This window comes from Aptenodytes forsteri, unplaced genomic scaffold (assembly GCF_000699145.1).
Source record: "Aptenodytes forsteri isolate BGI_AS27 unplaced genomic scaffold, ASM69914v1 Scaffold282, whole genome shotgun sequence".
NCBI classification, from domain to species: Eukaryota; Metazoa; Chordata; class Aves; order Sphenisciformes; family Spheniscidae; genus Aptenodytes; species Aptenodytes forsteri.
The window spans coordinates 1,787,502-1,812,791 of NW_008794089.1; the positions used below are offsets into that span (position 1 = coordinate 1,787,502).

At 41.0% G+C, this 25,290-nt stretch overlaps 1 protein-coding gene across 1 annotated transcript in view; it reads left to right on the forward strand.

The window, feature by feature from the left end:
- The window catches only part of HECW1 (HECT, C2 and WW domain containing E3 ubiquitin protein ligase 1), a 185,366-nt gene extending 165,154 nt beyond the window's left edge, over positions 1-20,212 (forward strand). The window contains exons 22-27 of the mRNA XM_009274874.2: positions 1,871-1,969; positions 3,389-3,518; positions 7,629-7,775; positions 10,005-10,119; positions 11,393-11,591; positions 19,734-20,212. Of these exons, the coding sequence (XP_009273149.1) occupies positions 1,871-1,969; positions 3,389-3,518; positions 7,629-7,775; positions 10,005-10,119; positions 11,393-11,591; positions 19,734-19,845 (802 nt within the window). The 3' untranslated portion in view covers positions 19,846-20,212. The remainder of the gene's footprint in view (positions 1-1,870; positions 1,970-3,388; positions 3,519-7,628; positions 7,776-10,004; positions 10,120-11,392; positions 11,592-19,733) is intronic.
- Positions 20,213-25,290: the final 5,078 nt, after the last annotated feature.

Consider the following 25,290-nt stretch of genomic DNA (forward strand, 5'->3'; position numbering starts at 1 on the left):
GCCCTCAAAGCCATGTAGAGGTACAGAAGTGATACAAAGCAGCAAGGAGAAAACTGATGCTGTTCACACATTCAAGCCATTTCTTAGCAGAAACAGCACTCCCAAATCCGTGAGACTTTTCTTGGCAATGTACTTTCAGCTTTACTTTATTCCAAATGGCTCCTGCCTGCCCAGCCCTGCACAGTCAAGTAGCCATGGCGTGAGCGTTATGATGAGGAACACCCAGTGCTCGTAGTATTTTCATTCAGCGTTAGCTTTCAAAATGTATAGGGATGGATGGGGGAGCAGGGTGGCGAAGAACAAAACCAAAAAAGCCGACATGCATTATTTAGGACAAACAGACTTGATTATAAATCCTGAAGGTGCTATAAAACTGATGGATTACAGGCTCAGCATTTCTGGGATTTGAGCTGTCTGGCTTCCACTGTGCTTCCATTGTGTCAGCTCCCTCTCTTTTCATTGCTTTTTGCTGGAAACGTTGCACCGGAGCAAAAGTGGAGTGAAGCAGGTCCTAACTAGACCCAACAGCTGCCTTTTGTTGCTGCTGTGGAAACAGCTGTAAGGGGGTAATACAATCACTCTTCTGTTACCAGTCAGCTGCATATCATAAGCACCTTTCCTGGATGCAGGGGACCCGGAGGCAGCTCCTGTGGTGATGTAAAAGCTAACTGGGCCCATAGCATGCTATTTTGTGCCCCATTTGACATACTAAGCACTTGTTGCTCTGTCCCTTGAGGATGAAGTTGACTGAACAGATATTCTGCACCGCTTTTATTACAATGAGACTCATGTTTCATTCATGTGCAGGAGGGGCCTTTGCACTGGTTCCTGTAGCGGAAGGAATGGTTTCTTGGCTTTTTGATCTGTTTGTCATGTTTTGTGCAATAAAACTTTACTATGATGTCAGTCAGCTCAGGCTTGGAGTGCTCACGCTTGGGATGTTGCGCTTTTTTCTTTTCCTTTTTTACAAATAAGCAAGTTTTGGATGGGTGATGAGGGTTATTTTTACAAAAAACAAACTTACCTGGACTCACACCAGTTCTGTATTTTTTCTGTCTGAGATTACTGATTTAAAACCACATTTGATGGAAGAATATCTAATAAGTCATACAAGAAATCACAGAAAAATTTAACAGCTTGTCATCGCAGGTCATAGATTGTAATGGGCAGGGCATTATTTGAGTGTACTTGGAGGGGGACTAGGGGTAGTTGTTCTTAGAAAACAAACACAGACAAGAGTATGTAAATACTGGAGACAGCTGAGCATCACCAATAAGAAAGTGGTCTGGGGATAGCTTGCCTGAGATTTAGATATTGATTTTAATATGTGTCCTTGGTCACAACGGTTAACGTATTTGAACTTCAGTTTCTCCCCTATGAAGTCAACTCGTTAACCTTTTAAAGTACTTTAAAGCCCTACTTTTGAAAGGGTTGTAACCAGTCAGAAACTGGATACACTGATTCACCAAATATCCTTTGCAGCTGTTTTGATAATATATTTTCTGCTGAAGAGAGGTGGAGTATTACAGTATTTCACTAGCTAAATACTGTGTTTGATGGAGTCAGTCTGTATCAGAACATTCATCTAAAGATCACAGAAGGTGAGCCTTCGGAGCATTCATTGGTTTGGTACAGGAAAGCATATAACATGCTAGCTGCATGTATGGGTGCTACAGCAGATGCATCAAGAAGAGATCCATTATTGATCAGAGATGTAAGGGGTGGTGTTAGGTATCTGCTTGGAAAAAAAGAAATAAATGAACAAATGTAAGAAACTAAGTCAAAAACAAAGAACAGTTGCTACCTGTGTAAGTTTCTATGCTGAATGTCTTGAGTTACGCTTTGTTTACTCTGCATTTTTACATCCCAGGTTCAGGTTCAGCGGTCGTATTCTTGGCCTTGCTCTCATTCATCAGTACCTTCTTGATGCTTTCTTCACAAGGCCGTTCTACAAAGCACTACTAAGGCTGTAAGTATAAGCATGCAACCATGCAGAAACCATGCAGAAACAGTGATCCCGCAGTGTCCTACAGAGACGCAGACCCTCGTGGAGTTGCTTCGAGCACTCTGACCTTCAAGTCTTTTCCGCTCTTGGTTGGTTGGTTGGTCTGTGATAGAAAACAAATGCATTTTAATTTTTTTTTATTTTCTTCAAGAACTTGCCCTTCATAAATATTGACTATGTTGATAAAAGTGCGTAATAAGTATGATATTTAGGAACACACATTTGGAAGTACTGACCCATAATTCCAGAGTTTACTACTGATGAAAAGTTATCAAACTTCAACTACGTGGAAGACTGAAAAGCATCTTTGATGGAACAGAACAAAACAACAAAAAAAGGAGGAGGGGATCATATTAAGAAAAATACGTTCTTTCTCATGCCTCACTGGTGGAGTAGGTTTTCATTCTAAACACATCTCGGGTTAATTTGGAATGTTAATATAGATATAAACAGTGAATGTTTCTTGTTGGTCTTCTGCTGTCTTTTAAGCTAGTAAGTAGAAGCTACCAGTAATATATTACTTTCAATGTCAAGTTTATAAGGTTAACTTTAATTGACAATCTGTCCCTCTTTAATTAATAGACTGCAATAAGACAAGGTACATAACATTTGCAGCAATAAGAAAAGCCATAAGTAGTAAGTCAAGACTGCAATTAAATGACAAAGAGCAGAACAAAGCTTAGCTGAAATAGTTTATCATTTAGGATGATTCCAAATCAGCAAAGATATTTGTCTTAACAGTCTTTCAAGTTCTTTAACTGTATTTAATTTTATTTTTTTAACAATGAGTATTGCTGGGGTCCAAACACATATCTGTATTGTATCTGAGCTAGTCTGGAAATAGCCTGAAACCTAGAGTGCTCCCTGCATCCTTATTGCCCCTTTAGGGGATCTGAAACCAGACCGCTCGTAACATCCACCTGCCCTTTCAGCAAACAAGGCCAACTCCTTATTAGCAGAAATTTAGGCTGCCTGGTCTGCCTTATTTTAGTCTTGTGTGTTCACCTCGAGGATGATAGATACGTGGAAGCAGCCAGGCACAACATGGTGGGGCCCGTCCGGACTGAAGGTAAGCATGTGCTCTGAAGCGCACGGCATCCTGAAGATTCACATAAAATCGAGCCCCAGGGGTGCCTTCCGACAGCAAATAGTGCAGGCAGCCAACAGATTTGGCCTTGAGCCCAGTCATGCAAAGCAGACAGTTGCAGAACTGCTTTAAGAGGGTCTGTGTAACAGGCTTTGATGTTAACAAAACCAAACGAACACCAGCTTTATGTTGGATCTTCGGCATAAATTTGTTCACGTTCTTAGTAGTAAGTCATCCTGCCAGTAGTCATGGGGGTCATATATTCAGCTACATCTTTTTTCTTGCCTCGCAATCAGGCCGTGTGATTTAAGTGACTTAGAGTACCTGGATGAAGAGTTCCATCAGAGCTTGCAGTGGATGAAGGATAATAACATCACAGATATCCTGGATCTCACCTTCACAGTGAACGAGGAGGTGTTTGGACAGGTGAGCACAGCTATGCAAAACATCTGAAAAGCAAATTTGAAGCTGACAGAGTTGAGCATGATGAACATCTTTCTGTCAGAACAGATCCTTTAGCCTTTCAATAACATTTTCTTCTCCTACCTTCTGTTTCTTTCAAGCCACCTGTTTCGATGCAGATGTTTATTCTTAGGGTGTATAATATAAAATACCAGCCCCCCTACAGGCCTATTGAGCCACACACTGATGAGCATGAGGAATTCTCTGAAGTGGAGTGCAGCTCTTCTCTCCAGGGTGTAGTTCGCACTGATGTGGCATTCGGTGAATGCAAGCAATGTAACTTAAAGCTGATGTGACTGAAAGGATGGCGGGTTAGGAGGGAAGAAAAATGTTTGGCAGGTGGTGTAAGACCTGGCAACTCTCACCATTATTTTGTCTGATACCTCCCTGTTAGATTCTGTGTCTCTTACTTACCTTGCATCTACTTAACAACTTGGTATGTGTGTCCATTTATTATGCTTTCTGCCACTCAGCTCTGCCTTAGTCAGACAATTCTTTTTAAGCTAGCTGATCTGGATAACTATAGCCTTAAATAGGGCGCAACCCTGGCTTAAGTACAGACTGGCAACCAGAACAAGTGTCTCCTGTGGGACTCTTTGGCTTGCACTGAAGCCCTGGTGCTCTTTGCTGTTGTAACTCATGCTAGATTATAACTCTCTCTGGAGAGCCTTGAAGGGACCCAAAGCAATATTCAGACCAAGGTTAAGGACCTCCAAGGAGACACTGAAAACCAGAGAGGCTGAAGAACCAAGCTCACCAAGTACTGCAGAAGCCTAAGGGATGGAAGTTAACTCGTGTAAGGAGCAGACATGCAGTGTCAAAGGGAGCAGAGAGATCAGGTGGAATATACAGAGAGTGGCTCTTAGCCCTTGAAAATAAAGTTGACAGGAGCAGTTTGCACAGACCTAGGGTAGCTCTGTGAGCTAGGGGAGAGTTAGACTAGTTTCTGAGGGGAGGAATTCTAGCCCTGAGAGTAAAAGGGCTGCTCCGCTATAAGCTTGAAAGTAACAGAAAGCAAGCAAGACTTCAGGGGATATTTTCAAAACTGGATTTAGTCTGCTTAGAGTACAAGATCATGACGGATGAGCAGAGTCAAGGGTGGATGAAATGAAAAGGACGGGGCAGAAGAATTGAAGTAAGAAGCCTCTGTAGGAAAGGTAACACTGTTTTTCCACAGACTTAAATGCAGGGGGTTTTCACGGGCTTTGAGCCAAGAGCTTGCATGACATTCAATTGACAGTACAGTGGTTTCCCTGGAAGGTATGGCTATATAAGACTAATACACAAAGACAAACAGGAACATACAGACATATTCACAAAGACAGGTGAGACAAGTTTGTATTTATATTGGAAGATTACAAAGATGAATAAGAATCTCAGCCTGAATTGCCCTGATGCATCTGAAGGTAACATTTGGCACGCTAATTACCTGTTGTGCTCTCCCCAGAGAAAAGAGCTAGACAATTACGTAGGAGTCTGTTGTGGAAGATATGAGATGGCTCCAAAGAGAATAGAAAAAAATCACAATCTGTTGTAGGTACTGTGATATAAAAGCAAAAGAACACTAAAAGCCAGATTTTTATGCTAGTTCACATGTTGTCTAGTGCTTTGTATGTACTAGACATTAACCTTGCTAGATCTAGTGATGGGGACAAAAAAGGTTCTCGCTGTGAATTATGACTGTCAGAATCCAAGAGTCCTAAGTGAAAGTAAGATTTTCCCCCTTCTGAAATTTGCTAAGTGCTGACAGCAAAATAACGAAGAAATTGCAATCGCATTTTATGCTCACAGATGGATCCCAGTTGGAAATTCTTGCATGCCAAGAGTATCTGACCACTTAAATGCCGTCTGAACATTGCTTTGCTGGATACACGTGCAAGCATAGATCACAGTGGGAGCTCTGCTAATATTTGGGAAGCTGGATTTCAAGGGTTAGGTAAGGGAAACAAGAAATAGTGGCTCTTGGAGAAGCGGTGTGGTAGATGGGTTACAGCCCTTTTGTCCTGCTTCCACAATGACTTTATTACGGACCAGCCACTACTAGTTTCCTTTTTTCTTTCTTGTCTCATCTCTGACATGTATTTAGCTTTTAAACCTTTCGGCTCAAATCCTCTTTCTTGGTACCTTTTTTATTAGAATTTGCTACTGAGGAGCTCTAGCCTTCTTGCATGCTGGAGCCCGGAGCACCACTGTAATAGCAAAGATACCTTGTTAAACCAAGCGTCACACATTTTTACTGGTGGGGACTGGGTGCCAATTTGAGAATTTTGCTTATAAGACTGAGAGAGGTGTCAGTTGCTTGTGACCCTAAGTACTTTCTCATGCTTTTACCCGGTAGAAAGTGTTCTTCCAGGCCTGTCTCCGAGCTCTATATCTCTATATGTGGGTAGGGCCTGTCTCCTGAGCCCTGGCAATTGCTCTAGTCAGGTAAAAGGAATGGGCTAGAGTGGTTGAAATGTCTCCTCGCTACTCAGAAACCCGATTCTGAATTCTAGCTCGCAGCTGTGGTTAATGCCTCTATGAACAAGAAAGAAAAAATAGGGACACATTGTCATTGTATTGCCTGCCTTTAATTCGAGATAACTAATTGTATTTGAAATTATATGGATAATGAGAAGTTGAAGAAATCACTAGCACGTCTAGGTGTTTGTGGGAAGTCTTGCAGGAGATTTAGAACATCTGGACTTACGGTCGTGCTTAAAGCTAGACAACGTTTAGTCATTGGTTTTGACAGATATATCTTAATTCCGCACGGTCATGAAGAATACAGCATGGCAGCTGGGCCAGAGTCTTACCCTCTGGATGATGCAGCATTGCTTGTATAATGGTGATGCAGTGATTTCCATTTGGGAATTTAACCTGAACCAGCTAAGAATTCCTAACTCATTACATCCAGCCTTACTTGTTCTTGCTGTTTCTCAACAAAGCTACACATTAGATGACTCATTGAGTGTTTCCATAATTCATAATTGTTACAACAGGTCCCTCAAACAAAGTGACCTAAATACTATATATGCTGTGTGCTGTCTGCTGGGCTAATAAATAGATAATAAGATAAATAATATGTAAATAATACAAATAATGAATATGTATTTATGCAGCTCATTTACTATCTGCGCTAGACATCAGTGTTACAGCAGCAGCAGAAAACTGAAGAGGAGAGCAAAACATTCTTCCTTTTAAATTCACTAGACTGAATGTGAAAATAATTGCAAGATAAATATTTTCTGTCACGTGTGGAGTATGTGCTTGCTGGGTAGAATCTAGATTGATTCCTTAAATCCCTTCTCAATCTTAAGCCTTAGTAACCTAAGCCAACTAAATTAACCATTAAATAGCAATGAAATGCTGTAGCTCTTGGTTTAAAAACAAGTTATTTACAGTACGAACACTTCTCAAGTTTGGATGGCTGATACAAAACTCTGAATCCCACAGTGACTGTAGTTGTCATCTGTGCAGGATGCTGTACAGGTCTTGTTTAGGTAGTGTATCAGGACTATTCATTTTGTGATAATTTTTTTGGCTGTTGGCATTTCTGAGTAAACACTTTTATTAGCACTTGGGAAAGGTTAACACTTGTTGCCTAAGAGACAAGTAGATATCCCTTCCAGTTGGTGAAACAGTCTGTCTATTCCAATACTGTGATTGTCTCTCCATCCTGTTGTTTCCCATACCATTGCTTGGATAATCTACAGCAAGTAGCAAGCTGGTATGGTTGTCACCCTCTCTGCAGCTTCTAGTGGGGGAAAGGAGAGAAGGATGAAAAGATGGGCCAGAGTGGCACGTTGTACATGGCTTACAGTTGGTGCTCTCCAAATGAATCTTTGCTGGTACAGTTTGGAGTAACCTAAAGGTCGGTCCAGCTTCAGCTGGGGATAATAAAGCTAGGGCTAGGGCTGAGGGGGTGTCCCTCATTATCCTTTTTGTTTCTACTGCAAATGGACAAGAGGCCAGGAGTCCAGAACTAGAAATATAGCTGTTATATTTTTCACTTATATTTTCAAAGTACAACTTAAATTTGAAACACAATGTGATCCATACATTGCTACACCACTATTTATCTTTGTTCTGTAGGTGACAGAGAGAGAGTTGAAATCTGGAGGGGCAAATACAGCAGTGACAGAAAAAAACAAAAAAGAGTACATCGAGAGAATGGTTAAGTGGCGAGTGGAACGAGGAGTGGTTCAGCAAACAGAGGCCCTGGTCCGTGGTTTCTACGAAGTAAGTAACAAAACGATGCTCCCACAGTCTTCTATTCATTCCATGAATGACATGGCCCCATGGTTAAACTATGCTTCATCGGTACCCTAGGAAATAGCTAAACAGACACAGATGGCAAGGAATTGGAGTGCCTGGATCTGCAGAGACAGGGACCTTGGATATGGCATGTTGAGCATTAAGGAAGAAAGGAAAGAAATATGTATTCTGAATATGATAAAGCATAACGGTCAAGGGTTAAGAAAGATACTGCTTTCCATTCACATAGTAAGAGAAGTGGGCGTTTGCAAATTTTGTTTTACCCTGCTGTGATACAAAAGATTGTGAAGAACTCTACACTTCAGTGATGAGCTGGTTGTGATACAGGCCTTTTTTACCAAGGTCTGTAGTGACAGGACAAGGGGCAACAGTTTTAAACTGAAAGAGGGTAGATTTAGATTGGACATAAGGAAGAAATTTTTCACGCTGAGGGTGGTGAGACACTGGAGCAGGTTGCCCAAAGAGGTGGTGGATGCTCCATCCCTGGAAACATTCAAGGTCAGGTTGGACGGGGCTCTGAGCAACCTGATCTAGTTGAAGATGTCCCTGCCCACGGCAGGGGGGTTGGACTAGATGACATTTAAAGGTCCCTTCCAACCCAAGCTATTTTATGATTCTGTGACACACTGTGTCTTTAGGGACTCATTCCAGTAAAGTTGGTCCTAGGATGCAGTCAGCTATTATCTTACTGGTATTCATGGATGCTGCTACATTGTTGTCCCTGGATTTTGCTAATTTATCTTTGCCGAAGAGCTGGATCTGAGAACATCCTTCTGGCAGAGCTGCCACAAGGACTGCCAAAGTGTCGTGGTTTAACCTCAGTCGGCAACTGAGCACCACACAGCTGCTCGGTCACTCCCCCCCCACCCCAGTGGGATGGGGAAGAGAATTGGAAGAGTAAAAGTGAGAAAACTCGTGGGTTGAGATAAAAACAGTTTAATAATTGAAATAGAATAAAATCATAATAGTAAAAAGAAGAATATACAAAGCAAGTGATGCACAATGCAATTGCTCACCACCCGCCGACCAATGCCCAGCCAGTCCTCGAGCAGCAGCCCCCCGGCTAGTTTTCCCTCAGTTTATGTACTGAGCATGACGTCACATGGTATGGAATGTCCCTTTGGCCAGTTTGGGTCAGCTGTCCTGGCTGTGTCCCCTCCCAGCTTCTTGTGCACCCCCAGCCTTCTCAGTCAGTAGAGCATGGGAAGCTGAAGAGTCCTTGACTAGTGTAAGCACTACTTAGCAACAGCTAAAACATCGGTGTGTTATCAACATTATTCTCATACTAAATCCAAAACAGCACTGTACCAGCTACTAGGAAGAAAATTAACTCTATCCCAACCGAAACCAGGATAAAAAGACTGGATGAAAACCTGTGGCTTTGCTGACCCTCCCATGTGCCCCCCTTACTAATCATATTCAAACATGTATCTTGCCCTGGCACCTGTATAATGTAAGTAGAAGTTGAGGGCTATCTCGCAGAGGGAAATGAACTGAAAGAATGGCAACCCTGGAAAATGAAACAGCAGATAATGGACACACAGAATAGTACTGGTAACTGATAGCTCCAAGCAGTCATGCGCTGACATTTACTGCGGGTGGAAGCCGGTGAGGGTGGCTTTGTAGCTGAATAGACTTGGTCAGCCCTTTCCTGTAGGAAGGGGTTGGCTAAATGACTCCATACAGCTTACTAAAGCGTGCGTATGGTTCACTAGCTTTTTCTCCCTGTGAATACTGCAGGCCATTAAAAGCTTTTGGTTTCACATAATGAAGAAAGTGAACCTCAGCTGCATCTTCAGTGGATGAAGACCTGAGGGCGCTCCTACGCAATTGTAATCAAATTCCAATGTGAAACAAATATAAATTGTCCATATTACAAATCTAGTCTTTGACTATCAAAATCGCTTGTCAGAATGAATGTAACAATGAAGAATGTTCTGCACAGATTATGTCCTGTCGCTTGTATTGTTTCATTTTGGTTAAATCTCATGCGTCATCATTGTTTGCAGCTCAAAACATCAGCAGACTCCCTGAAGAGGAGCACAGATTTATCAGCAGAGGAGTGGAAGTTAGCTGTCAGCGTGCAGACTTCATCAGAATAAAGAGCTGGCCATCAGAGCCATAGTTTTATGAGACGTTGCATCTGCTTTATTTCCAGTCTGAAACTGTGCTTACAAGTGTTGTTTGTTCCAGGTTGTAGACTCCAGGCTTGTCTCTGTTTTTGATGCCAGAGAACTGGAGCTGGTTATAGCTGGCACTGCAGAAATAGATCTCAATGACTGGCGTAACAACACAGAATATCGTGGAGGTAAACTGCCTGCTGATGCTTGCTAATATCTTGATTGTTTTCAGTCTAAAACATGAAAGACTTAGTCCATCTTTTCCTTCTGTCTTTCCTGAGGGAAATGCCCTATTTTGTTCAGGAAGTTTTTGTGAAGAATAACTCATGAAATAAAATAAGTAAGATCTCAGGTTTGGATCAACAGATGTAATAATACTGAAATTGCTTCTGCTACTTCTATCCAGATTTTACCCACTCAATTCCTACCGACTTAACAGGAGTTTTCACTATTAAGGACCAAAAAGGATTTGCAGTATTAGATCTAAAAGTTACTTACTCAAATGACTGTGAATGAACTCCTGGCCTCACTGAAAGTAATATCACAAGTCCTCTTGGCTTCAGCAGGGAGCTGAATTCAAGAGCTGAATTTCACGGTTCCCAATTACACTTCAACAAAATACAGATCTTGCTTAACCAACCCCTCACCCTAAACTATGTCAAGCTGGATTTTTTTCCCTTCTCCTCTAATGCTTGGCCCAAATTCGCTTTAAACGCTGAGCATGATTTATCCAGGCTGTCTTGGATGATGGATAAATGTGAAATCCACCAGTTCTGCACTACAAAAGGAAAGTCCCTGAGGTTCACATATCCTCCCCTGAAATACAAGGTTTAAGTCTTTGCTGCTCACTGCCCAGCCTTTGTGTTACCTTGAAATACCCAGCTTACCACAAGCACAGCTGGTCCCCCAAGTTACTCTGCTCCTCCTTTTTTCTGTTTAGCTATTGAAACAGATACAGCCTGAGTTTATATAGATACAGACACAGCACAAACCAAGGCACGGAGCCCCTCAGGTGGGAAGTTTGCCAGGGAAGGGCTTGCGGCGGCAAACTCCTCTCCATATGTTGAACACTATTGCAATCCAAAAGAGAATTTATTTGGGAACCAGAAATTGTTAAGTCATTAGGAGTTGCACTGTGTGGCATATCGCAGTTGGTCTTTTATATCTCCTGCAGGTAACCCCAGTTCTTGCCAAGGGATTTGTGAGAGGCCAATGTACCGCAAATATATATATATATATTTGAGTTTCAGGGTTTCAAATGAGTTAGTAATATTATAGTATCCACAGCCAGGACAAGATGGGGGCTGGGACCTACTGCTCATCAAAACCAAGATATATTGTTAGGTCAGGATCTTTTCAGTAGGAGATCTACTGCCGCATGCTAGTGGGAACATATTTCGATGTTACACTTCCTACTTAGAGGGGGTGATTTTAATTTCTCCCTCTTGCTTCTTGGTTTAGGTTACCATGATGGACACATAGTAATACGGTGGTTCTGGGCAGCAGTGGAGAGATTTAACAATGAGCAGAGACTCCGGTTGTTGCAATTCGTCACTGGAACATCAAGTGTGCCATACGAGGGCTTTGCAGCTCTCCGAGGGAGCAATGGCCTACGGCGCTTCTGTATAGAGAAATGGGGTAAAATAACCTCCCTCCCAAGGTATGTCCCAACTAGGATACAAAAACAGAAGTGCTGTGAGAAAGGTGAGCCTGGTACTTTTTTGCATCTCTCTGCCAGTGAAAGATAATGAATACAGTAAGGACATCTTAAAACAGCAAAGAAACAATTATCAGTTTATTCTGTAATTACATTCAGAGAGGTGTTTTCTTTTGCTGCCTTTTTGATTTGCAGGCTCAATTTAAGCTACTTTGAATCCTGGGAAATGGTTAAGATAAAGATTTCCATAGGTCCAAACCTAGTTCTCTTATTTTGATTCTGGAACAGATCCAGACCAGCAGGAGCCTGTCAGCTGATTCTGTTCCCTTTACTTCCAAAATACTAGTAAAAATACTTGTGAGTTTACAGAGCCATGAAAGCCAGAATCTGTCTCTGAGTTTTGGCCAGAGACCTGAGTGTAATCCCTTCATTTGCTCTGATGGTTCCACTTTTTCATCATAAGGAAGCTTAGTGAAGGGACTTCAGACCGTGTGGTGATAATACCCAATTTGTTACATCTAGTGCAGTCAGCCAACTAGGAGCAAATGAGCCATAACGTCATACAGAGTCAACAGACTTCACAGTGCTTCCGAAAGGGGAGGGGTCATCTTCCTTTTCAGAATAAAGGGACTGGGGCACAGCGGGGTGGTCTGACTTGCCTAAGGCCACCCAAGAGAGCCGTGGCACAGCCAGTGATACATTCAGCTTTGAGTTCTGCTCCAGCACTTTATCTGTGACCAGCACTCATCCTTCCTCACTGAAGTGAGTCACCTTTTCTTGAATGTCCTTACAGTTGCCTGAAGTTCTGCCCCATTGAGATTCCAGAGCATTTTTCATGGGGCCACATCTCAGCACCTCTGAGATACTTTTCTTACATGACCCTTTTACATAACATTTGCCCTCTGAAGGGTGGTTTCTTCCTGCTCTTCTGATTAGCTTTCAGCTGCAGTCCAAAGGAGGCTACTTTTATGGCACAGAGAAAAAAATCTCTTCTCACAGACCTTGCAGATATATTCAGACAATCAATTAGCAATGGGTCTGGTCTAGTTTTCTAGTTACTTGCCGTCCATGTTGTTTACCCAGAAGCATACTATAAGACATGGACTTGAGCAGACCTCCAGAGTCCTCTGGAGAGGGAAAGTCCAAATACGGTCACCCTCTTAGTACAAGCCTGCTCAAGTCCATACTTATGCATTGGGGAGACACAGGAGCTGGACCAGGGCACTATATCAGCAGATATTCTGAGCTGACATCTTACACTGACTCTCTCTAAAGTCAGGAAAAGGGAAGTAAGTGTTTTTAAGGCACAATTCATCTCACCTGAACACAGATTTTTAAAATAGCTCAGTTGAATTGCACCTAGTACATTCTGATTTATGTCCGTTGACCATAAAGACTCTACAGAGACTATATGGAGAACTAGAGCCTACATGAAAGCTAGATGTAGGCATTGAGATTTAAAAACAGATGAAGACATGTAAGGTCAGTGGGATGACTCACGCCCTCTGAGCTTCAGCCAGCAACGTGGAAAGAAAGCCTGAGAGCTACTGTTTGCTATGCGTAGGCCTGATCCTCCTTTTGCAGCATATATATAGTCTGGTTCTATGTAAGGGTTTCAGAGCTGACCAAGGGCATCCCTGCCTGTAGACAGGCAGCAAATGGAAGTCACAGACTCGTGCGGCATTTCTGCAGAGCTCTCTTTGCATTCCTTCTGGGATGGAAAGGGGCGAGAGGGGAGGGTGGACCTTGGCGCATGCACAGAAAATGCCCTGGGCTTGACCCATCAAGTTCTGAAAAGGTAATTGGCCTCTTTCTGCTCTGCTTAACTTTCTTTGTGAACCTAGGCATTACTTATGACCTAGATTCAGTTAGCCCCGAGATATTCACATTAACAACTTTATGTTTGTCTGCTGATCACCAAACTTGTTGCTCTCCCTGAACGAGGCCTCTTTTCCAGGTGAAAGTTGTTAGCACCTTTTAGAAGTCTTAGAGCTAGGCATTCATTTTAGCCAGGGGAAAGAGAAACAACACTTGCTCATAGGGAATAAACACAGCTTGATCGCTGTGAATTATTACCTGCATTTTTATAAAATTATGGGGTCCTGCCAAGTATACACAGTGTTAAGAAATACATAAAACACAAAGGCTAAACCTGGAGGCTCCCTAAATCCTTAGTTAAGCAACTAAATAAATGTTATTTTAAACTTTTTTAAATGCCTGATTATGGATTGCTCATGTTTATTTAGATTTACTTATGTATTTACTCAGACTTAGAGGCTAAAAAAATGTCATATGTCATATCCTGTAGGCCTTTTGGCCCCTGTGATATGAGTGTAAATAACTTTAGCTGTTTAAAATAAACCACAACAAATTCCCTTGTCCTTCTAACAATTCCTACAATTTCACAGTGAGAGTTACCCTTGCTCCACATTTTCAAAGTCCTAGGAAAAAAAAAACAGCTTTCTCATGTCTTAGCAATCATCAGATTTAGTCGTTCATGTGCTCAAGTGTGGATTGCACCTCTTAATTACTGGCCTTAGTTCTTAGGCCATGACCCAATAAACGTGATGCTGTGAGAGGTGTTCTGGAAGCTTGCATAAAGCTGATGCATTTGGCTTTCCTGACATCCAGGTAGATGGTGGGTCACTGGGGATAGGTTAGTCTGGCCTTTGGGTTTTCAGCTGCTTTACAAAGTATCGAGATAACTTTTAGCTCTATCAGGAGAGTCCAGGACACTCTCTCTGTTCTCTCACTCCTGCTCCAGATGGCTGAAGTAGTTAGGCGACTCTCCCCTACATCTTATTCTTACACTTTGGCAATGGAGCATGCAACTGTCATTGGCTTATAGTGAGCAAAGGTGTGATAATACCTAAACCAGCCATGCTTTTGCACTTGTGACAGCAACATGGCACTCCCAGAAAAGAGGCATGGTGTAAATTTCTAAAATGCAACACTTTTCAAAGAATAACCACTAATACATAATGCCTAGAGTGCTTCTTGAAAGCACTGAGGATAAGCAAGACTTTTTCAGGAAGGTTGAGAATCCGGTAACTTCATTCTAAATTGGTGCACTTGTTCATCAGTACCAGTTCCCCTACATGAACAGGGTAATGGTGGTGTAGTATGTTCATATAAGACAAATAAGAGTTAGATTACACCAGTGGTTTATTTCTGGAGCGTGCGTGTGTACCAGACACATTATTCCTATCTATATTTACTTTGAGTCCACACACATTATAAAGTCAAAGTACTATACAGCTCAGAGATGCTGCTCTAATCCCAGATCTCTAGACGATGACCCTAAAGCAGGTTCCAAAGGGACTGCCAGATTTACAGGTCTGTCAGTGTAAATCTACAGCATGGTTTCTTCCAAACTGATGTAGCTTGTCATATGAAATAACACTGAATAGGTAACAGGTTCGACCACTTGTTCGTCAAGGTTAAGTTTTACTCTCCCTATTTCATATGCAAAACTTTCTCCGAAAATAGAGGAGTTACGTATTTTACTTCTTGTAACCAGTTGCCTGAGTAGGGATGGATGGAGAATTCTTCCAGCTATACCTTCTTCCGAAGCAGGAAGCCTCTCTTCACCTTTCCTGGGTCATGCAGATATTTAACACGGAACCAATTTTAGCAGTAGTTTTGCAAGAACTTATTCTTTGTTCCCCACCAAACATTAATGAACAGACACTGGCTTTCTAGCTGGAATAACATAGCTTCATCTGATACTGTGGGAGCAGAACTTCTGGCCCAAAACAAACCTGTGCAAAGAACTAGCAGTGTTTCCTACTATAGCTATAGGAGACAACAGTTCCCTATTCTTAAAACCTCAGCCTGCAAAAGCATTCAGTGCCTACAAATGCCGGTGCCCCATCTTCTGGTTGCGCTCCCCACCTGGCCAAAACTTCTGTCAGCTCCAAGGTTATTTATGTTTGCGTATCAGTTAAGTAAGGACCTCAGCATGTATCCCAGTGATTCAAATAATCACATTTGATGCAATGAGGTCACTTTCCCCATCAGTGCTGAGCTGCAACTACCCTTTCATCAAAAGAGATTTTCATTCAGCAGAGCAACATTAGTGATTACCACCATACTGCCTGTGGTTTATGTATGATAAAGATTACCAGTGCTGGTAAATATCTGATCTTTTGTAAGAGAATTCTCTCCCTCTCTATTAGATGATCAAATATTTAATCACCCCAGAATCCCATTTAGCAATTAAAAAAAGATTGTGTATGATTACAGAGAACTTTGTTCTCATAATTTCCTTCTTTCCCAGTGGACTGAGTGTGTGTGCTTTGCTTTATCATTCCCTACCTCCCATCCCTCTTCTCTTTCCTCTTTTCTCACATACAACAGAAATACCAGCTACACATCTACATTCATCTATTAAGCAGTGGTTCCCAGACAGCATATAAAGTGTTCCTTCTTATAGACAAAATGAACAAAAGTTGATACCTGTGGGTCCTGAGATTGATCAAAGAGGGGGTTGTGGGTTCATCTACGGAAAGCAAGGTGAAAAGGAGAAATGCCCAGTTTCTGCCTGACAGGCATGGTTATGTTAGAATGCAAGCCTTATTTTAGTTGATAGGTTCAAGCTGTAAATAAGATAGGAGGGAGTTCTGTGCACACTTACTGCCTTTGGACTCTCATCGTTACGGGGATTAAAGGAAGTGACAAAGAAAAGAAGAATGCAAAAATCTTAAAAGCTTATACTCATAATTTTTAGAGAGAATTCTTAAGAGAAAAGAAATAGCATAGCACTGTGAACAAGATTAAAGGTTCAGACCCACCAAAACTACTTTGAGCAATAAAGACAGACTGCCAGGAAGAATGAAACCTTAAGTGGTCCATTTACTACTTTACTTACTGGAGGATGAGGGCACATGAGGGTCAGAGTTGGTTTACATGACTTTATCTTGCATTTTCTTCTAGAGAAGCCAGAATCCTTTCCATAAAAGCTCTTACCAATCTAATTCTTATTCCAGACTTCTCACTCCCTGAACACCCTCTCAAATGTCAGTAGGCTTATGTGGTAGGAGGCTTAATCAAGGGAAGACAGACTTTTCTATTGCAATGACTATTTCTTGCACTGCTGATGTAATGTTTTCACCCCAATATGTGCAGCAAGCCCAGTACTACAAAATAGCAAGTGTCCCCTGGATTATGCTTACTGTAGTCACTCTCGCTGGGATCAGTAGTAGGAGGTCAATGCCATTCGGGAGGAACTTACCCCACTGGAGGACAAGGCACAGAGTTAGGCGACAGTGGATGTTATGGAAAATATCCTTGCCGCTTAATTGCCCTGTGTACTGCAGTATCACACATCAATATGATATAACAGACTAGAGGCTGAGCAATTTGTCTTTAGTCTGGTTTGGAAAATAAAGGTTTCAGCTTTCAGTTGCAAGAGGCAAAGGCGCTATGCACAGCAATACTGAGGAGAGAGGGAACACTGAATGAGAAGGAGTCCCAGTCAACCCTCTCTCTTATTTCAGGTGAGGCAGAATGTGTTGTTCAGTTACACAAGTAGACATTATGTCTGACCTTTGCAGCAAAGAACCAATTAGACCCATTGCTGAATGTATACCAGACAATTTTGCACATAATTATCTTGTTGTAAGATTGAGTGGGCTTCACTGGCATCATCGGAGTTGCAGTAGATCCACATTAGTTTCACAGACCAGAATTTGAACTCAGGTTTTGCCCTTAGCAATATATTGTGTTTTGCACCTTAAGTAGGTAGAAGTGTAAACCTAACCAGCACAGGACTCCTGAAAATTAGTTTCCATTTTTTATTTGATGGCATTTTTTGCAGCAAAAGGATTTTTTTCTATAAAGTTGTTGAACTGGAGAACACAAGAGTGTTGCTTGGCAAAATGCTTCAGTGTTTCTAGACATGTTTTCTTCCTTTCTTTGTAATAGTTTCTTCCCACAATAAATTCCTTGAGACCTTCTACAGAAGAGTCCACTTCTGTAAACCTCATAATAGGAAAAGGAATGGATCTTTTTTCTGAGTTTGACTAGGTCAAGAATGACTAAAAGTCAACAGCATTGCAAGGTTGTTTCATAACCAGTATGAAATGAGATGGATGATGATCAGTCAAGATGAATGTCTGCAAGAAAGTAAACACCAGAGTCAGTGGCTGTGGATATGTCTGCACTGCACAATAGGATACATGACAGCAATGTCTGAGATGCTGTGGTCTCATACAGTTAAATGTGCCACGGTTAAGTACCATACAGAGATACTACTTTAGGTTCAGCAAAGTTACATTAGCAGAATCCACACCTGAGCCACCGTGACTATGCTGCTTCAGTTCTGGAGCCAGGCAGCTGAGCTCCTCAAGACCGGCTGTTTCTGAATGGTGCTGTCTTGCCTATGATAAACACGTTCTGAATGAACTACAAGAATCCTTCAGTTAATTAACTCCCAGTGGTTGATACATACTGGCAATGGATTGTAGAAACAACTTAGGCTGCCAAAGATTGCTGAGATAACAATAAACAGTGCAGGGCTACTCATGGATAATACACATGAGCTGCCATGTTTAATTTCAAGAGATGTATTAAATAATGGCTTTATTAATGTTCCTTTTTTACTAACTCACGTGTATTCCCAGCTCATTTCCGCAAATTCTGTGTTTATTGTACACTCTCTCTGAGAGTGACCAGCTAACAAACCTTCATTCAGAAGGGGAAAAAGGATGGTAAAAGCTCTTCGAATTGAAATTGTGTGATGCAGTGAAAATTACGTGCCTCTGGCTTTTTCAGTTGCCCGATTGCTTTTAATGATTCACCATTGGTGCTTGATAAAACTCTCCCTCTGAATCTGCAAGTCTCAGGCCAGCCCATCTACCAGTATCATGTTTTTCTCACTTTGTGGGTGGCCTAAGAGATGACTAGCATGGTTTCAAATAGTTTCTCCAAGATAGCTCTTCTACTTCAGTTTTGAAGAAACAATATTGAATTAAATTATGACATAGAAAAGCTAAAAGTAAAACAACTTCACAGCTTCTAAAAATACTAGAGGCCAGGAGCCTTAGACATTGTTACCCGTTGAGGCTACTTTTCCTTCTGTAGGGTTTTGTCAATTCACATTTATCAGAGGGAGCAAGAGGAAACAGAAATATTTCTAACATCGTGTAAAACTCCAAGCTGACTGAAAAAAATGAAACAATTTTAATGAAAATGTACCCACCCCACCCCGTTTGTTGAATGAGTTCTACGTTTTTTCAGTCAGTTGAAATGGACGAACTGTTGCGGCAGGGACTGTTTCTTTGCTCCACATTTGTATAGCACCTCACATAGTGAAGTGCCGTCCGCATCTGGGTCTAATTGCTGCTACCAGAAAAGCTGCAACAAGGTGAAGGCATGCGTGGAACCCGTTCCACAGCTTCTTTTGAAGGTGCTGCCAACTGGGGGTAAATATAATGATAGAACTGGGGGAAGAGAGGGTCGTCAAGTTGGCAGCTTGCTCTGCGCAAAATATTTTGCTTTTGTCTTGGCTACTACAAATAAATAACAGTTAAAGGCCAGACTTGCAGCAGATGGCCAACAGCTGACTTACAGGAACATTTTCAGCAACCTTCGTTCTTCAGTTAGCAGATCCCTGAATGGTCTTTCACCAGTCAGCCCTGCCTCACTATAAACACATGCTGAGCCCATTCTGTTCGTATAGTTCATCACATTGTGCTTGTCCACTGGTGCAAAACTTACTAGCTGCTCATGTTGGATGTACAGCTGAGTTGCATTTTTTTGGAAAAACTCAAAGCAATCAAAATTATAGTAGTGGAGTTTTCTCTCTATCGGGGCCTAGACCCCAGCTCCTCAGTGACCTCCAGCGTTCTTCTCCATGAAGTTCCCTGCAAGATCCCTGCAACATCTAATGCAGGGATAGCAGAGAATGATGTTATGTTGATACTTAGCTTGTCTTCTATTTGAAATATTCACGTGTATGTGCATATACATTTCAGTACCTCATATTTTGGTGGAATTTGAGAGTTTTACTTTAATAAAATTTCTTTTTATCTTTCTTGAGTGAACTTGAATATCTTGAGTCTCAGTAGGAACTTGTTTTCTCAATTCTTATTTTCTCAAGTTATTTAGATTAAACTTAACCTGTAGCATATTTTCCTTTTGCAGGGCACACACATGTTTCAACCGTTTGGATCTTCCACCTTACCCCTCATATTCTATGCTGTATGAAAAGCTGCTGACAGCTGTTGAAGAAACTAGCACCTTTGGACTTGAATAAGGGGGTTCAGGCACTTCTGGTGTTTTTCTGGCTGATGATGTCACTTTTCCTGTCCACCATCATTTGATCTTGGTTTCCCATGTTTTTATTTTTGAAAACAAAAGAAACAAACAAACAAAAAAAATCAAGATTGACAAAAGCTGTGCATGAAGAACTGCTGCCCTCTAAGATCTAACCTTCATGCTTTCATCCTCTGTTTCCAATGGACTGCTAGTCTGTATGCAATAGAAAAACAACTGTCTCAAGGTTTCTGTATATCTCTACATACCTCCATTAATAACAATGAAAATACAAATGCAAGTTACACTACACTTGACCAAATGTTAATAAATGTTTACTTCCACCTACGTTGATTAAAAAATAAAAAAACCTCATCAAGCATTCCAAGCTTTTATATGCCCACATCTTCTAAATTAATTCACAGCCCATCTTACTACTTAACCATTGAATCCAGTACTAGGAGCTGGTCAAATATATCTTCATCCATCCCTGTTTTCCCTGTATGTATTGTCCGTCTGAGAGACACCTATGAGCAAAACTGAAATTTTTATATACGAACTCATGATCCACATCAGTTGCATCAGCTGGAACTGGCCCAGATACATGGTGCAGATAAGACCTTCAAAAACTAAAAAACCAACCTGTAACGCAATGCAAAGCATAACAGTGATTGTTATGATTGTTACTTGCCAGTACTGGAGAGAACTTGCACTTCAGAGATATTGGGAGGGGCATCTCCATTGTAATGTTTACCACACAAGAAGCACAAGGTTGTGCACACTCAAGAAGGATGTTTTATGTAGCATAAAGGACAAGGCTCCCTTACCTTAGTATTGTATATGACAAGGAAAAGGGGAAATAAGAAGAATGTTCTACTCTTATGAATACCCTTGGGTCCTGTTTACCAGATCTTTGTTTTCTGATGTTTAAAATGCTCCTTTCCAAATGAGGAGTCTAGACAATCCCATCCCCTGTGTCAGAAGCCATTTATTTTCTGTCAGGCTGGGCTAATCTGGTTGCTGGGGGCAGTTTTCGGTTCTGTCATTTTTCTTTTCTTGTTCAGTGCAAATCTCCATAACGTCAAGAGTGGCTGTAGACAGAAGGTTTTAGTCTAGGGTCTATTAAATGAGAAGCTGCAGTGAATGAGGGTGCTTGTCAGGGATGAAGGGGATTGTAACTGGGTTAAGAATTTGTTGTACTTCCTCTTGGAGTAAGCCCAAAGGCCCTCCAGTCATGTTAGGTACCACTAAACTAAAGATCTAGCTCTTGTTACTGCAGAAATAACCCTTTTCAGTTTAGTGCACTTTGCATTCCAACTCTGAAGCTGGGGAACGAAAGGAAAACAGCAGTAGGCTTGTCTTTGGATGGATTTTGCTGAGGCTGTTACAATCAACCACACTGCTCTGATTGTTTCCTATTTATTAATCTTTGCTGCCCTTGTTTTTCAAGACTAATCTCAGATTGAAAGTGTTTGTCTTAACTGGGAAAAGGAAATACGAAGTATCTTTACTTCTGACACTAAATATGTTAAAGGATGCATGAAATATGAAGTGAGAGACTTGTGAAGGGTGAGTGAAGGTAAGTGAGAAGGTAACATCATAGTGTCTAGCAGCTCACATGAAATACCACACCCCCTTGGGGGCTTGTTACTAGTAGTTTTGGGTTAGCTATGCTTCAGAAAACTGGAAAATCAGGAGATCAGTTCAATGTCTGATGCATCTACTTCCCGTAAGTTTTCTCTCCAGAGAAAAGAATTGGACCCTGCTTTCTCACGTATTTTTATGGTGACTATATGGAAACTCATCACACTTGAAAAACTGCATTCTGAGAGTTTTAGAGCATTTTCCTGCTTTGATTCTTGGGTCAATAGGTATTTGAAAGGTGATGGACCCAAAAACATGTTTCTAAGCAGAAATGATGGCTTTTGTTAATGATTTATAAAATATTTGGGATATTTAAATTGCCCCATTCATTCAATTTCTCTGACATTTCAGCCACTTTTATAGTAATTTACTGTGCGGCTTTTACTGAGAATCTATTTTATAGTACATGTGATTATTCTTATTGAGTACTCATATTACAGTTGCGTATGGAGGCTGCAGCTACAGGCCAGCTTCATTGTACCAGACACTGAAAATGATGCTTAGTATTTCCACAAATGAGCTCTCAGGCATCTATTCCACATGACCAGCCCCACTGCACAGTAGAGGCGGAAATCTTAACTTTTTTCCGAGTGCATCTGTCATGTGCACATAAATTACATCAGAGTGAGTCACACCAGGAGAGACTGAACAATGAAATCTTCCAATGTATGTGATTTCTGCCTCTTCACCACTGGGCCCCAAAATCCAGCGATTCCTGTATGGTTCCTGTTTTATTCCTGGTGATGTTACAAAATTACCTGCACTATGTCAAATGTTGGATGTTTTCTAACAATAGCAGAAAAGAAAGAGAAGTATCCAACTGGTTGATCCATGTTTGGCCAAGGAAAATAGTGCATCAAGAGTTGTCTCATTAAAATAGTAAAAAAGTAAAAAAAAAAAAAATCCAACCTTTACAATACTGTATAGTTAAATTTTTTTAAGTATTTGAAAACTATATTTTATTAAGAAAAAGTGAAACTATTTTTTGTAGCATAATAAAAAATGTTTGTATTTCAGAGACAGCATCAAACCCCACTGATTGAAACAAGGAAGGCTTTCTCCTGAAATTCTTCTTCACGACATGTTCTGGCACTCGCCACACACTAAGCTAGATTAGGTGTTAGGCATCTCCATGTTTGGCTGATGCCATCTCAAGTACCTTGTGTGTTCCTGCTCTGGGAAACATGCAGCATAGCCAGCTACTTCCCATCAAAATCCTTGGTCCAAGCTGTCTTCAAGTGCACAGCCTAGTATTTTTAAAAGGTTGCTTTATTAGGTGACTGTGATGACATCGAAGTAACAAGGTTGTGCAGATTTCCTTGCAAGTTTTTTTGGATCTAAAGCCAGGAATAAAGGAGGACAGTTGACTATCTTCATAAAACAAAGAGAAAGAAAATGCCATACTCTGCTTTTCTTGCATTCTATCATTCCAGTCCTATCCCTCTCTCTTCCTAAATGCCCTACCCCAATAGGTTTTTAAACACTGACATCATCCCTAGGATATCCGGATCGACACTTCACAGTGCATTTCTCCATTCATTGCATCATACCATGGGCTGAATCCGGTCCCAGTCTGGAGTGAAGGGGAAGCCATGCATCTAAGCGGCACCGTAATGTTAAGAGTAAGTGAGGCAGTGAATGGTGCTAACAGGAGAGAGGGAGTAACCCATCTCCCTTGCCCTGTTATTTAACCTGCCCATTATGCAATTAATTGACTTTGTTGTTGTAGTTATGTGTATGCAAGGCATATGCCCTTCCTTGTTCACCTTTCGATTCAAATGCTGTTACTCGCTCATACAATCACCTGTGCTCTCCCCAGGTCTGCATTTTCATTTGTAAAACACTGACTATTAATTACAGAATTTCTGGCTTCATTGTTTTCCCACAGGAAAGACTAGAAGATATTCCATAGGGCAGATTTACAGTGAAATAATCTGTTCAGCTCCTTCACCTCAGTTCCCTTTAAACATGGTGGTGGCTAGATTAAGATATGACATCAACATCAATAGATTTTAAAGTGCAAGTGAAAAATAGGAATAGGCAATCTGACAGCTTTTGTGAATTGCAGTTTTCGATAGAGCCATAAAGAAAAGACTAGAAGATATTCCATAGGGCAGATTTACAGTGAAATAATCTGTTCAGCTCCTTCACCTCAGTTCCCTTTAAACATGGTGGTGGCTAGATTAAGATATGACATCAACATCAATAGATTTTAAAGTGCAAGTGAAAAATAGGAATAGGCAATCTGACAGCTTTTGTGAATTGCAGTTTTCGATAGAGCCATGAATATGGGTAATTTGTACGTTTGGTTTCAGAGGGCCCATATCTTTCTCAAAGTAACTGTTGTGATGGTGTTAACGGTAGAGGGAGGGGAAGGAATGTTTCTGTTTATGAAATCCTGTTGCCATACTACCATTAAGCTGAAGATATGAGAATGAAAATAGGTATTTTAAATCATCAGTAGGTCTTCCACCTTGTAGTCTCACCGACTGTTCAACCACATAAGCTATGCAGGATTTGATCCGTACAAACAACCGTACCTTACTGTTAATTGCATCAGGTCTAAACCTGATAGATGCTGTCACTTCAGTCTGTAGTACGTTACATGAGTGTTCAGTTTCATCATGTGGTTGTGCATATTCAGAACTTGACTTTTATGTTCTAGGGAGATCCGTGGCTATCACAAGGCAAGAAGTGAGTGATCCATACTACATCTAACGGAGAAATCATGAGTTTTGTACAGGTCTGGCACAGAGGACTTTTTTCACCCAGTTTGCTCAAGTGCCCGTGAACTTTTCAGTGAACCGTAGCTAAGGTTTGAGTTCGTAGTCTAGTCTGAGAGACAGCCTGTGGGGAGGGGGGGGTGTTTGTTGGGTTTGTGTTTTGTTGTTCTAGTTTCACTGTAACAAATAGTTGACATACCTCTAGCTGAAAACAGTAGGATACTGAATTTGGACATGAAAATCAAATAAGAAATAAGCTAAAATACACACACACAGAGGACAAGTTAAACTCATCCTTCGCTATTAATCCTGTGACAGTCTATGGAATTCCAGAAGGACAAATTTGACTGGAGATTTGTTTAATTTCTGTTGAAATAATAATTATTTGCCCTGTCTCCATAGTAATATTAATAGGGCTTCCCAGTCAAGTTTAAACACTTTCAGTCAAATGCAGACCAACAGATCTTTCTACAACAAATGCGGTGCTTTTTTATTATTATTCTTGCTGTACCTCAGTGTTCGTTATTAAAAGAAAAAAATGACTGCAATATACTAAATCTGGGATAGGTTTTCCAGTTATCACAAGGTCCAAAAGATTGGATTGTTACTTTCTCTCTAGTGAGTCATGTAGTTCCTTTGTTCTAGTAGAAAAACAGATGCCTGTAGATAGTAGATACTAGGTATAGTAAATATTGTACCATTAGCCAAATTCTCTGCAGCTTCCGATTTATCTAACAGAAATGTCTGTTACGGTTTTTGTTAAAGACTACGTAAAGTCAATGGCAGGAAAGGTCCTCATTATTGGACTGATTTTGCTTATATTGACAGAAAAATGTCACATGATACTCAGGCTGTGCTTTCTATTCAACCATATCACTATAGAGGAATGTCAATAAAATCACTTCGTTATGGCATTGTGTGGACTGTCTATTACAAATAACTTATTTTGTAGAGGATGTATTTTACTAGAGTGGGTGGAAACTGGCACTAGTTAAAGTCCACTGATTTAAGGAATTGCTCTTTCAGGATCTTATCCCCTTGGACCATTGCATTCAGGCCCTTCCACTGCTTTTGTTCAA